This window comes from Alligator mississippiensis, chromosome 10, assembly GCF_030867095.1.
Source record: "Alligator mississippiensis isolate rAllMis1 chromosome 10, rAllMis1, whole genome shotgun sequence".
NCBI classification, from domain to species: domain Eukaryota; kingdom Metazoa; phylum Chordata; order Crocodylia; family Alligatoridae; genus Alligator; species Alligator mississippiensis.
This window is the reverse complement of record NC_081833.1, coordinates 69,885,549-69,900,037: the sequence shown is the minus strand read 5'-3', so window position 1 is coordinate 69,900,037 and position 14,489 is coordinate 69,885,549. Positions and strand designations below refer to the sequence as shown.

The following is a 14,489-nucleotide window of genomic DNA, read 5'->3' as shown; positions in this document are numbered from 1 at the left end:
TTAAAGGATGTGCTGTATTCATTTCTGTAAGTTTGTTTGTTTGCTGTTTATACAGATCACTGTTATTCTTTGCCCAGACTTCATTTTGTTTAGGTCTGTGCCCACCAGTTTAAAGTCTTAATGCATTTTAATCTGTTAATTTACTTCTGCCACAAAGCACAGGCTCTCCCAGCTGTTTGTCCCTCTGCACTCCCTAATCTCTGACTTTAAATAAGGAACCGTTGCCTAGAACAACTTCAGGCTCTTTATTTGGAATAGGGTGTCTGCCTTAGCTCTGGTTTCCCCTGAAGTCCACGGACCTATTCATGTATGCAGCTGAAACATCCTAGGTAGTCTGTGAAGTTGCAGGACATGTTATTTTCCTTGTCCAAATTTATTAAAACAAGCTGGATTTTAATCAGTTGCCCAAAAACTAAAACAAGCTTGGTAAGTTTTCCTCCCATTGGACTCTGGTGACATTGAAGAGGGTTGCCAGTAGCAGGATAGCTGCTTATGTTCAGCCAAAAAGGAAAATATATACATCTTCTTTAGAATGCTAATGGTGTTTAGCCTTTTTATAATAGCTTTATAATTACTGAAAATGTGTTTAGGTCAGGGAAGGCGGGAAGGACATTTCTTTGCCCTTAAACTTCTGCTGCCTTGTGGAATATAGCTTACTTGGTTGGTTATTGAGTCCTGGCTAGGGAGTCCTGTCATGTATCTTTCACCGTTGGAAAGCAGATAAAGCAGTAATTCCTTATGATTTTGTAAATGTTACTGTATAATAACTGTATTGGCCTACCTGAATCAGACTACCCAGGAGTTTTAAGGAGGAGTAGAACTGAAAGATACTATTCTCAAATTTGGTAACACTGACCTCAAGCGGTCCATTGCCAATATGTTTCAAAATGAGTAGTAATAGCAGTAGTAAATTAATGCAAAGGATTATATTTTTCTCAATTTTTTTTTCTTCTTTTGGCCAGAAGTCAACCTCTTGTTAGGTGAAGAGAGACCTAAGTTAGTTCTTTCAGCGTGGTGCTTTTTTGTTCAGAAGGGGATAGTCACATTCCCTCTCACATTTCTTCTATGAAAAGTAAGTTTCTGTGAGAGCTGATCATAAAGAAACACTATTTTTTAATTTAAACTTTCAGAAGAACCTATTGAAATGTCTGGATTTTAAATATTAAGATTTCACTCACTCCCTACTTAGGCATGGAGCGAATTGCTGATATCTCTGGAAGATATTTCCTGAATTGTCACAAATGGAAGGGTGGGGAACGCCTGGATGTGACTGAAATTGGCATTTGCAAATTCAGAGACTAAGAGTATTAACTTGGCATGGATGTGGCAACGTGAGTGTCTTCACATGGCTCAGTTTAATTTTGTTCCTAATCTGAAATGTGTCCCCAGTATGACTACCTTTTTTTTCACTGACTTTTTTTTCACTGACTACCTGTCTTGTATGGGTACCAGCCCAGCTGCTGGCTTCTTTACTTTTCATTCCATCCAAGAAGAGCACACACCAACTGCTGAAACTTCCTTAGCCTGACGAAGGGTTTTTGAACCCGAAAGCTTGCTTAATAACTATTCTCCAACCATTTGCGTTGGTCTAATAAAAGATATCAGATTCACTCAAGGAACCTTGTCTGCCTATGTCCTTAGACCAGCACGGCTACAACCTACTCCCCAGTATGAAGTCTTTCCTCTGAACATAAGTTGTTACGACTGCTACTTTGTGTCATGTTATCTTAGAAACTTTTGAAAGAGAGATTTTCAGTGAGAGCTTTTAAGAAGGTTGCTCTTTCTTGAAGTTGCCATCTATAAAACATGTGGCTTTACAAACATTTCATTATTATAAGATTAATACCCATCTGGGAAAGTATTTTTCCATAAATTGAGTCACAAAGAGCTGATGTAGTACTGTAGTTACCAGGGGTTCTGAAACCAGATTAAAGTTAGTAAAAAAAAATTCATTTGCAGTTTGGAAATTTAATTTTACCTTTCCAGTGGCCACTGCTAACCATCTATCTGCTAATTTATTTATTTATTTATGTTACTTTCAAGAAGCACAAATGCAGGAGCTCTTGCTCAACTTCTCATCTGTTGGCTTCATTTAGAAAGTGAACACCAAAACTTCTCAAAGGACTGCTTTAAGAAAGCTGATGCAAATGTAATCATTTTCCAGAGTCAATATAATATTTGGTGGTGTACCAATGATGATCATATGAAAGTTTGATTCAGAGCCATCTGAGGTCATCCAGAGAGGCAAATTCCTTTCAGGTGGTTTTTGCTTAGTTTTGTTTTTAAAATAATTTTAAATAGATACAAAAGCTATTTTTCATTGTGGAAAGAGTGCGGGAGAGAGTACCTTTAAAATAACTTCAGAAGAAAAAAACATTACTTCAGAAGAAAAAATACTCTGGTTCTCGGCTACATCACTTGTTTGCTACTTTCCCTTTATTTGATAACAGAAACTTGGTTCTTTTAACTCTATAATAAAGACAGGATTTTGGATTCACTTCAGTCCTTCTTCACATCTAGAACAATGAATGAATTCAAATTTACTTTAACCTTGCTAGCTAAAAGTGATTTGTTGTCCTAGTTCTTATCTGATCCTTTTGGGCTAACCGGAAGCATTCTAAATTCCTTTACCTTTCTACAAATGATTGGCTCCAAGTTGCTGAAATAATTTGTCTTATGAGGTGTTTTTTCCATTTTATCAGGTCTTTTTATGTTGTTCTTTCATGTTTGTCACTTTCCTCTGCTGTTTTGCAAACTGCTTTTGCGGTTAGTATGCTGATAAGTCTCAAGTAAGATTCATTACTGTTTGCCTAAAATCCAAATGAAATTACATGGAAGATGCTGCTTAGAAGAAAAATTTGTCATAAGTAGCAGGCATAATATCATGAGACTGGATGGGTTGCTTTCTTTCCCACCCTGTGAAAAATGCTTTTATCTCTTTACCTTCTAATTATGCAACAGAAGGCAAATAATTAGTTTTATTTTGATGATACTCATATGCAGCTGTATCTGCTTCTCTGTCTTTCTGGCTATATTGCAACTATTCCTTCACTCTGAATTAATATTTATGTATAAACAGTCTTTCCATGAAGCTGAAACTCTACACAGAATTGGAAATCACCAGGTCACGTCCTATTATCGGTCTTAGTAGATGAGTAAATCTGATCCCCTTTGGAAGCAGGGTGAAAAAATTACCTTCTTTTGTGCTTGCTGCCAGCAATAAGGATCATTTTTATGCATCTTATGTAAGTTAGAAAAAATAATACTGTATTTATCTGACTACTGAAGGTACAGTGCAAACAAATAAATCTGTGTAAGACGCATACATTGGGTGTTGCTCGTCTTGCTGGGGAGTCATACAAAACAATGCTTGTTTATCCAATTACTTCCTTTTACCAGTTCAGTGGTTCTCAACCTCTTTAGACTGAAGGCACCCCTCAAACTCCTCCACAACTTGTCAATATTATGTGGCACCCCGCTTAAGACACTAATATGAATAGTATAAGATAATCATAATCACAGCGTTAATGATCTAGTTTGTAATTGATTTCTTCCTTGTATTGTACTTACCCCATTGTCACTGCCGCTGTGGCTAGGTGGATCTGCACCATGTACATCCCGCAGAACTAGGTTGGGAAGCAGCTGTGGTGGGAGCATTCACTCTTGTTGCAGCCCTTGCCGGTCTGACCCTGCATAACATCTGGAAACAGAGGCCTGCGAAGTGATGGGAACTGTCCCACATGCCTCTTTTCAGGAGGCATGGCAGAGTTGAATTGAGAAAAGCACGCTTGCCAGCATTATGTTACACAGGCAAGTGCACCGTTTCAGCTCTTTCCAGTTCAGCTCCAGTGTGCCTCTTGACAATAGAGATGTGTGGGGCAGTTCTACGTGGTGGCAGTGGCATGTCCCTCCAAGCTGCTGCCACTTTGGGATGTAATTGCCTTGCGTGCCTGGGTTTTCAGGGAGCACATGGAGCCCCACTGAGAAGGAACTGTAGCAGAAGCAGTGTGCCTGCCTGTATAACGTAATGCAGTCAGACATGCCACCACTGCTGCAAGTCCTTTCGGTTGGGCTCCAAGGTGTCTCTTGAAAACCAAGGTGCATAGGGCAATTTCACCTCACAGCAGCAGTGTTGCGGCACCCCCGACAGGTTCTCATCCTCTGTCATTGCAGTCTGCGGAAGCACATGGGTGTAACTTCCTCCTAATGCTTAGCTCCCTATCAGTATTTTTTTGTACAGACCTCTAAAGCCAGACGTAGGAGAGATGGCTCTGAAAGCACAGGAAGTGGGTCTTGGAGAGTGTGCTTAGAGACAATTTATGGCCATTCCTTTCCTGATTCACTTTTTTTTTTCTTCTTTCTTTCTGCTCCTAGTCAAGGGCTGATAATATTCATAGCCTCCAAACTCCTTTTGGTTTTGTATTTATTCTCTCCCTTGAATTACATTTTGCTAGTCTGGGTTTCTTCCTCTCTGATTCTTTGGTGTTCCCTTTCTTTCTGAATCCACTCCCTTTCTTTCATCTGGCTCTTGCCTTTTACATAAATAAATGCCTGATTCAGCTAATAGAGTGTTTACATGTTGCTATGTCAGCTCTACCACCCTGCAAGTATCGCCAGCTTCCCTGCCTTTTTTGTCATATAACTTTCTCTGTTCTTTCTTCCCTGTACTTTCTTCTCCATAAATAGAGAATCAACTTCCTGAGTTAGTCCACAAAACCTCACTATTTGCACTTCTTGAAAATGTCTTCTGAAGGCCCACTCCTTCTATGGTGCCAAAAAGAAGGAAGCACGCAAACAAACAAACAAACAAACAAACAGGAAACCCTTTTATTTGCTTATATAAATAATAAACGTTATTTTTATAAGAATATATTAAAATCTTTGGTATTCCGTCATATGTTGGCCTTGGGCAAGTACAACTACACGGTTTTATTGATGTCTTCCCCTACTGCCTTGTGACTCTGATCTTTGCATCTGAAATTAATCTGTAAGGTCCTTGGGACAGATCATGTTTTATTTCTGTTGCAAGGCACTTATTCATCTCGTACAAGGTGCAAAAATAATAATACACACTGAGGTGGCATAATCCATTGATTTTTATTCTGGGATTACCTTGATTCAAGACTGTTTATATGGAAAGTATACATATATTTTCATATTATATCTTTGCTAAAATTTTTAACTAGTGTGGACACTTGACATGTATTGCAGTACACTGCAGAAGTCAGCTCATCCAATCCATAATTTTTTTTAATGAAGTTTTTCCTGTTTCATACCACCTTAAATGTAGTAACTGCAAAAGATAACACTTTATTACTAAATCGGCAGATTTCCTAGAATAGAAGTTGTTGAATCTGTCTACTTGTGTCTGCACAGAAGTGTTTCCGTGCTATTTGATTAAAAATAGTTTGGGTGTTCCTACAGCAGAAAAAAAATGATAAACACTGATTCTAGACATGCAATGCTTTAAATAATAATAAAAAAAAAACAAGTAGTAGGAGATTGTTGTTTTTGTTGGTCTTTATTTGTTGAAATTGTTAATTCAGCAAGGCCAAAGCCTATGCAAGGTAATCCATAGCATTCTAACCTGCTAATTGTGTGTACAGACAGCACGGGTGGCCAAACCAGGGTTCACAAGCCTTGTGCTGTTCCTGAGCAATTTAAATTTGGCTGCTGAAAAAAGTAATTTAATGACAAATTATTTGAGCTGGCATCCTGTGTGGGATGCACATCTTAAATCTATTGTGTTCTGCAGCTCTTAGCCACAATCATATTATTGTGGCTAGAAGGGTTAAGACGTTTGGCCTCCTATGACATAGTATGACTATATTTACATACTGTATAACTTGGTTGTTGTCCTCTAACTAAATCTAACCAGACACCAATAAATTAAAGTATGTTGCTATACTTGCATCACCTGACATCTAATTTTTAGTCTGTTAAATGTCTCTAGTGCTTTAATACTGCACTCCTGTACAAAGAAAACTTGCATCCTTACATGCTCAGTTTATATGTTAAATGTTTGTCCATTCATGGTGCTTGCTGTTGTTAAATTTTACAAGTCAGGCAGATTGTAATATTTAGCCTTATACAAACTTTGGGGATCCGATTCAGGGATATTATACCTGCAGCTGCAATGCATGATTGATTTTTCTGGATGTTTGTTTGGGGTTTTTTTGTTCCCCCCTCTTTTGTAGAGAAGTCTATAGCCAATGTTTTCTTAAACTATTTGAGAGGAGTCAGGCTTGACTAATGATATTTTTGTGATTCCTAATTAATTTAATCCTGTAACAGCATGAATGACCAGTGTATTGCAGCGCAACTAACCACATATTTACCGAATCTGCAAGCATTTTTGTTCCCTTGAATGGTACCCTTCCAGTTCTAGTGAATTAACTCTGTCTGACTTTCAAGTGAGTTTCTTATCTAGAAACACTGTGAACTATATAAGAATTGCCTTTAGGTAGACAGTGTCAGTGAATGACAGCATTTTAAATGCTCTGCATGAATATCTGTTCTATTCAGGTTGAGGAGAGAGCTAGCTTGCTGCAGCTCATTTTTAGTGCATTTTTGGAAGAACGGAGTAGGGCTGGGGTGGGAGTTCACACCAAAATTAATATGCAAGTAGAGGAGGCTGCTATTATATTAAGAAATGACTGCTAGCTAAAATGGAAATGTTTTCAAACAAGACTGGCTTGCATAGCGTACAACTGGGGAGAGTGACCGCTTATTGCATGCAGTTGCTGCAGTGTGTGTTGTCATCTGATACCCTTTATAAAGTAAAGTTATAAACAAGCTAATAATAGGACCACTACGGTTAAGTATCTGTCAGCATCTTCATTAAGCCAGTCCTATTTTCAGGAGTTTGTAACTGTGCCATAAAAATGTTCTATTGGCCCAAATTCTCTCTTGCCTAAAGATGCTTCCAGCCCTTATTTGTATAAATCCATGCGTCTGCTTATATGGTAGACGAGCATAAATAAGTTTGCCTCTGATGAAAGTAGAAATAAGAGAGTTTTCAATAGCTTAGAGTTCTTCACTCAAAACTACTTTTTGTAAAATGAACGATCAACCTGATATATTGAAAACAATAAAACATAATATATGTTGAAAATTGGAATTGGAATGGGAAAGCTTTACCTCAACATAGCAGAGAAGCTAAATGAATTATTTGCATTGGTGTGTTCACTGCAGAATACTGGCCTAGATGGATCATTGGGCTGACCCAGTATAGCACTTCTCATGTCCTTATCTACTGACCAGAGCAGATTCATCTGATTCACCAAGTCCAGGACTTGAAAAATTAGGGCTGACCTAAACTGTAGTCAGGGATTCTGTACTCCCTGATTTGGGCTGTCTTAATCTGTGTAATACCAATCTGTCAATATAGCCACTTCACACATTTTGGACACCAAGTGCGTTCTTTGTGCCACTTGGAGGTGCATGCAGTTTGGTCTGAAATTGTAGTGCCATGTCTGTGTTGAAGAAAGGTAAGTACAAACTGCTGCTGTCCTGGAGATTTGAGCACATCACCTCCAGGATGGTGCAGGCCTCTCTGGAGTCTCGGAATCAGAGGAGTTACCTTACCCACGTGAGCCGCTCCACTGAAGATAGATGTACTGTTTGTGTATGTCAGTATTGTAGGATTGGCCCCCAGGTTAATAAATGTGTGAGCTCTTAAGTTTGGGTCTGTCTGCAGTTTGCATATCTAAAGTCTGATTCTACTGTTCAACACCTTCATCTCCAGCAAAGTTAAAAGCAGTTGAATGGGCAGCAAAACATCTGAAGAAGTAGCTTTGGCTTTCTGATTTTTCAGCATAATTTTTTTTTAAGGTGGGGAGAGGAGAAAGGGAAGGAAGATTAGAATATATTAGAAAACAGGAATCATTTCTAATAAATGAATGCTTTGTAAACAAACTTTTAAATGATGGTAAATTGTTTTTCTCTCCCTTCCTCTACATTCCTAGCACAACTTTCTGAAATTTTTTGGCCATTGCAATGACATTGACCAGGATATGCGGAAATGTTTAAAGAAAGAGGTAAGTTGTTAATTTAAAAGGCAAGTCTCAAAAAGTTGAAGTTTTCTAAGGTTATATTAGAGTGAGTAGTGACAGTACAGATTCTTTAGTGTAGTGCAATAAAAACATATAATTAGCTTGTAATGTTGCTTCCATCCTGAATTGGACATGGGTGAGACTCAAGCCTACATTCCTTGTGAGAGAGGCCTGTTGTAGGTGTGCATAGTGAGAGAGACGGTTGAGACCCAGCTGTGTAGGTAAGGTAGAGTAGAGGCCTCTCTGGCAGCCTTGTTCTGGTAATTAATTGTACGGGCCAGGTCCTGGAAATGGATAATTGTAGGCAGGTCCCTGAGCCCCAAAGAAACTTGCTGAAGTCAGCGTAGCTCTTTAAGGTCTTCGGTGTCTGCCTGTGCTGATCTTGTTGCTCCGTAAGTGGCCTTGCTTTGATACTTTTTTAGAGAGATCCAGTTAAAGCACTTGTCAAAACTAGAAAATACATTTTTAGAACATCTTGTACAAAACAAGGGAACGATCTGTCTTTTTTACCACCTTTCACTTGGGTGTAGCATAAAGGAATTGCTCAGAAACATCTCTGAATCAAAAATACAGAAGTATTTCTTTCTTTTCTGTATAGTCCCCCTGGTCTTTTAGTATTGATTGGCAATCTTGCTGTTGCTTAAGTGTTTTGCGTTCTTTTGGTCCCTCTTCAGCAGAAATGTTAATATAGCCTGAGTGCACGCCATGTAGACAAAGACTACTTGGCGTGATATGTTAATAAGAAGCAGTGCCATTCCACTCCTTGTGCGTGTTGGTTTTTAAACATTGGCCAAAGATTTCCTGTGAACCCAAAAGTAGACAGGTATCTAAAAATCTGTTTCCTTGCACAGTAGTACTAACAAAATCAAATGCAAAATACAATTTTGAACTCGCAGTAACAAATTCATATTCCACTGTTGTTTTTTAAAAAAAAAATTGGAGTAAATGCATCTTCCCTTTTTCATAGGACCACAATGTTTGTACATTGCCTAACATAAATGGCAGTGGTTTAGTTCTGTTGGAATAGCACTTAATGTGAGAAGTCTCCCTAACTGCAGTGAAACTCTTCAGTGAGTTGCTGAAGTGGACTCTAAGATGATCCTCTAGGTATAATGTTCCTGCTAAGGTCTCTGTTTATTTGCAGCATTGCACTGCAGATGCAAGAAAATGGTAAATTAAACAATTAGAAGATTGAAGATATGGGGCAAATTGTCAAATGGGCTATAAACTGATCTGTAAGCCTGTAATTGTCATTCATGTGATACAATTGATGCATGCAGCATTTGTGTGGAGTGATAGTGTCTGTTTACATGGAGTATTGCGCACAGAGTTGCAGATGCCAAATTGGCAGTCAGAATCTGAAAATAAGACTCTGAATTCCTAATGCTGGACAAATAATGTTTGCTTTTCATTATCAGTCAAGTTGCACTTCATCAGCTTTGACTCAAATAGCTTTATACTACAGCTTGAAAAAATGGGAGAGGGCGGAGGGGAGGGGAGGGGTTAAATGTTGAATGTAAAAATCTTTGAAAATGGTATGCTGATCGCCTTCCTGTATAGTTATGATTATTTTTCTTTCATTGGAATATTCACATATTGCATTTCCTGGAAGTTTGTGTGATATCTACTTCTTCAAACTATGACTACAGTGATATAAAGGCATCACTGTAAAGTCCCTGGAAGGACCAAAGGCTTACTGGAGTAGTTGGGTAACAATTTTAACATATTTTTTCTAAACAGAGTATGTGCTACAGTTTCAGGTGGTGAATATAAATGGACAGCAGGAGGGCATAGAAAACCAGCTGGCTTGAAGCAGCAGACTCTAAAGACTATACCAGAGATGGTTTTCTTTTTTGTTCCATATTATTGAAATCTGGCGGTTGTGGTTTTGTGGGCTTTTTGGCGCTCAAACTATTTATGAATTCTGCTATTGACTTCTTTCTCACTTTAACTTGTACTCTGTCATCGCAATAATGTCCAAAGCAAACAATTTTTGCTCCAGAAAGTGTGTGAATCAGAAGCCTATACTAATAGGGGAAAATGTAACCTTTCATCAGGTTTTGCTTTTTAAGCAAAAATACAAATACAAAGTGGCAGGCAACCAAATATAGGCAGTGTGCTATGTAAAAAGCCAACACTGAATAAAGTATTTGCCATAATATTCTGCAATATGGGAAAAGTACAGAGGTTCAGTTGATTTCAAGTGAGGTGTGGATTCACCATAGCTGGTTATAGTAATCTCATATAAAATTTGAACAGAGATCTGCTGAAGTAGGCCTCAGTTAATTTTTCAAAAGAGCTTTCAACTGTATCCTAGTTAATAACTTGCCATTGGCTTTTCAAAATGTAACTTATCTGGTACTGGTCTTCCTTCACTTAGGAAGCTGTGTCCCTTCAGACCCCCTCACATTTTATAGAAGAGGGAAAGTACATCTTGTATAAGGGGAAATCATGTGTAAAGTGGGATTTATCTGCTCAAATACCACTTGCATGTAATAGTCTTTCAGATAGCATCAGTCTGACATTTTGTAGATATAAATGCACTTTGCTTTAACCACTTCAATCAGTCCTGTTTTTGGGAAGCTAAACATTTTTGTAGTAAGAGGTAGTGTAGCATTAGCTCTGAAGCTAGGTTCTGGGAGAATCCTTCTTAGGACAGCATCCAGAGAGAACTACACATTTTTTGCCCTTGATACTTTGGTGTGTGATTAAATCACATGCACGTGCTTTCCTTCAGGTCAAGAGTTACTTTCATTTGAAATCTAGGGCAAAGTGTACCTTGACTTAAATTTCTTTAGATCTCAAAAGGATTTAATGTTAGGAAAAGTACTAATATCAAGCCTAGCCGGAGCTGAGAGAGATGCACAGTTCAGAATATGGGGCCCCAAGGTAAGATCTTTACACATTGTTAACTAAACAAAAATGTTTTGAAGTCTGCCTGACAAGATAACTGTAGACTTAGATGATCTGTGTAGTGATTTCTACTGTATAATCTTCATGGTATAGAGGAGCTAAAAAGTAAAGTTTAGGCTAATTTGCACTCCTGTTGATCCAATTTTAAAAATATATTGGAAATATGTAAATATCTGTAAGCTTCTGTAGCTGCAAACTAATTGTTTGGATGTTAGAAAAGCTTGTGAGAGCAAGCAGTCATTCAAACGATTAGTGTTTCCCTCTTTTCCCCCGTCAACCCACAAAACCCTTAATAAAAAAAGAAATGGCTTGGGTCCATTGATAAAAAGCAGAGGTAGAAGAGAGCTATTAGGTCATCTAGTCCAGACTTGTGCTCATGCAGGATTGTAGCCAGAAGTGCACCTTTAAGGCCATTGTCTGGTCTAGTTTTGAATGTCTCATGGGCAAGAATTTTGACCGTCTCCTTGGCAGGCATTGCCCAGCAGTCTGTCTCCTGTTAGGTAACTTCCTGCTTTGAAGACATTTGTCTTTGTTCAGCTCAAGATTTCCAGTCATAATTTTGATTCTGTTGTGCTCCTCTAGTCACCCTAAACATTCTCCCCCAAAAGTGCTGTGTTCGTGTTTTTTGAATCCTCGTAGCTACCATGGGTGGCCTTATGACTTTGCTACATCACACTTCAGTTCTAATTTCTTTCCCATAAATCAGTGCTTGAGTCTTCCATCCCCAATTCTTTAATTTGGGACAGCCTTTCTCTTCTGGGGTACAGGGTATTCTAGGAGTGTTGTGTGAGTAGCTGTGCATGGGGTTCACTTAAAATGTGAATGAGCCCTGGAATGCAACAAACTTGAGGATGCAGTTGTGTATTAACATAAATTGTTACCTGATTTTTACTATGCCTTGTCCACTTTGGAGTTAGTCTTTAAGACTTCCTGTTCTGGACAGCCTCTGTATCTGGGTTGAGTGTGCCTTTTGTATATGTATTCCAGATTGCACAACTGTATAGAGGTGATTTCTGGCTCTGTCCAGACCGTGGGCAATTCCCTAGGTGAGGCTTCTGGCAGGGTCATTGTAGGCTAAACACAAGGTTTTTACTGTCAGGTTGATGAGATTCTGTTATAATAAGGCCCATCTTGGGAGGAAGGTGGCTCGCCTTTAACTTTCAGAATGAGCTGAGGGATTGCTCAGCCCATGAGCCACTAATGGCACACTTATAAGCTATGAATGTCTATAGCAAAATGCAACAGCTTTGTTCTTTCATGTTCCTTTTTCAGATGGGAGATCAATCTACATGAACCAGAAATGTACATAAGTTTCATTAAGAAGGCAGGGCAGGGTGGCACTTTAGGGACTGACTGGTTCAGAGAGACGTAGCTTTTGTATGTGACAGGCTACCTTGTTAGATGCTGAGAATGGGGTTGCAGAAAGCAGGTGTTCTCAGTAAAAGGGAATTTAAAAATGGGGGATAGTGGGAGGGAGGCACTGATGAGACAGGCAAAGGTAGATTAAATAGGTCAGTAGATATACACAAAGCAATTAACCCACTGAGGGATTGAGGGATATAAACTATAGGTTATGAAGAGGACAGCTTTGTGATCCAGATATATGCCATCCTAGATTGACCATTTAAATTAGACTGGCCCAGTGCTCTGGAACTGGGCTCAGATGTTACACAGATGAACCATCTGTGTGTTTTAAGGAGATGTGAACCAATTACAACTTTATTTATTGTATGCAAGATGACTGGGTAGTTAGCTTTCTCCAGGAGCCTCATATCCTCAAGTCTCTCTACAATTATGTTGTTGTTAAGTCTCAACATTCATGCCAGCCTGCAAAAATAGCCTTTTTATTATGAAACAAATGTTAATTTCAAAGTATATTGAGATGATAAAACAAAAAGAGAAGGTTCTTTTGTCACTGCAAATATAACGTCTGTCAAGCAAAGACATTGATTCCCTTCTTGAGTGATAAACCCACTCTGCATTTTAAGTGTAATGACATTTTATTTCCCTGTCTGTCTTGCAGTATGAAGCAAACAGAGCCAAGAGCAAGGCACATGCTGAAGTAATGCGACAGAGACAGAGACGGACTGAGAGTTGAACTGTATGGTAGCTGGACAACTATACATTGTACAGAAACGGCTGAAAGCTGAAGGAGTGTTTTATTTTCTAGGCACTTGGATATAGAAAGCTATTTATTCAACTGCTAATGTTTATAATAAAAAAAATTGCTGAAGTTTACACTTCCCACTTTCAAGATACTAATTGTTTAGTAAGAGATTTAGTACAATGCAATTAACATTTCTGATGTTTGTAGTATAAATAAATGTGTCATGATTTAAAAGGAAACCAAGGTTGCTGCAAAATAAGTGTGTATTCTGTTGTCGGACACTGTGACAGCAGGCTGAGCAATAACCTGGGATATTTAAGGCAAATAAAGTGTCTCCAAAATCTTTCTATCTGGGGCTTATCTCTGTCTTGTTGTCATTCAATACACTGTATATGTTCTACTTCTTTTTTTTTCCTCAACCCTCCAGCAGGAAAAAGTAGTTGTAATTTTGTAGTTTCAAGGTTCTCTGGACAGGTGTCCAATCCTGCCAAGAACAGCTTGAAAAGTGAGGGCATGTCTATATGAGCAAGCTATTGTGGAGTTAATACAGGTGTGAATTTTCAGAGCACAAGCTGCTACTCACTAACACCCCACGGGCTCTGTTGGTATGAAGAGTGCTTTTGTGCAGTGTAGCTTGCTTCAGTTAGGACATGTAGTAAGTTATCAGAGATGCTTCTCATGCTAGTTGTAGACTGAGTTGCTTTGTGCTGACCTGAGCATTCAGGATCAATAATTAATAACACAAAAGTTATTCGTTCCCTTTCCCGTTTAAAAGAAAAGCTTCATCCATGGTGCTTTGACTTGGCTGAGCACTATTGTGCTGGGAACTTAAAATATTTTTAACCATCCTCAGTATAACTGAGCTCACCCTAGCTGTAGCTTTTAGGCACAAGAGCATACAGGAGAAATGATGCAACATATACTGCAGCACCATTGCAATAGAAATGTTACTTGTTGGACACATTCCCTGCCTGCTCTTCCCCAAGTTGCTCCACCACATTTGACTAAGCATCTTTGTCTGGGATGGCAGAGCTGTAACATGAGGACCTGGATTTGCTTGAATTGGTTCTGGTTTGTGCCTAAACTGTATAATCCTATGAAGCTCTTTTCAGGAAAAGTCTGCCTGAAATCCAACAGATGTACTCTTCTTTTTTTTGGGCAGTTTGGGTAACTGTATACACATGTACACACAATGCATAACTGTAAATCAGTTCTTGAGTCTATAGTTGTGTGCCCAACTTGAAAATCAGATGCATTCAAAATAATTATGTATATATAATATTTAGCGTTATTAGGGGGCACCCTCTCAGAGATGATGAAAGAAATATGAATATGTGCTAAAATATGCAGCAGGAAGGTTAGAAATTATGCATTCCGTAATTGCGAATCACTGTAATATAAGTGTTTCTGATGTG

The 14,489-nt window shown here is 38.6% G+C and overlaps 1 protein-coding gene across 2 annotated transcripts in view; it reads left to right on the top strand.

Annotated features, from left to right (window-relative positions):
• CMC2 (C-X9-C motif containing 2) overlaps nt 1–13,423 on the top strand; it is a 33,539-nt gene extending 20,116 nt beyond the window's left edge. For both annotated transcript variants that reach the window (XM_059713896.1, XM_014609247.3), the window contains 2 exons: nt 7,968–8,039; nt 12,991–13,423. In XM_059713896.1, the coding sequence (XP_059569879.1) occupies nt 7,968–8,039; nt 12,991–13,065 (147 nt within the window). In that variant the 3' untranslated portion in view covers nt 13,066–13,423. The remainder of the gene's footprint in view (nt 1–7,967; nt 8,040–12,990) is intronic.
• Nucleotides 13,424–14,489: the final 1,066 nt, after the last annotated feature.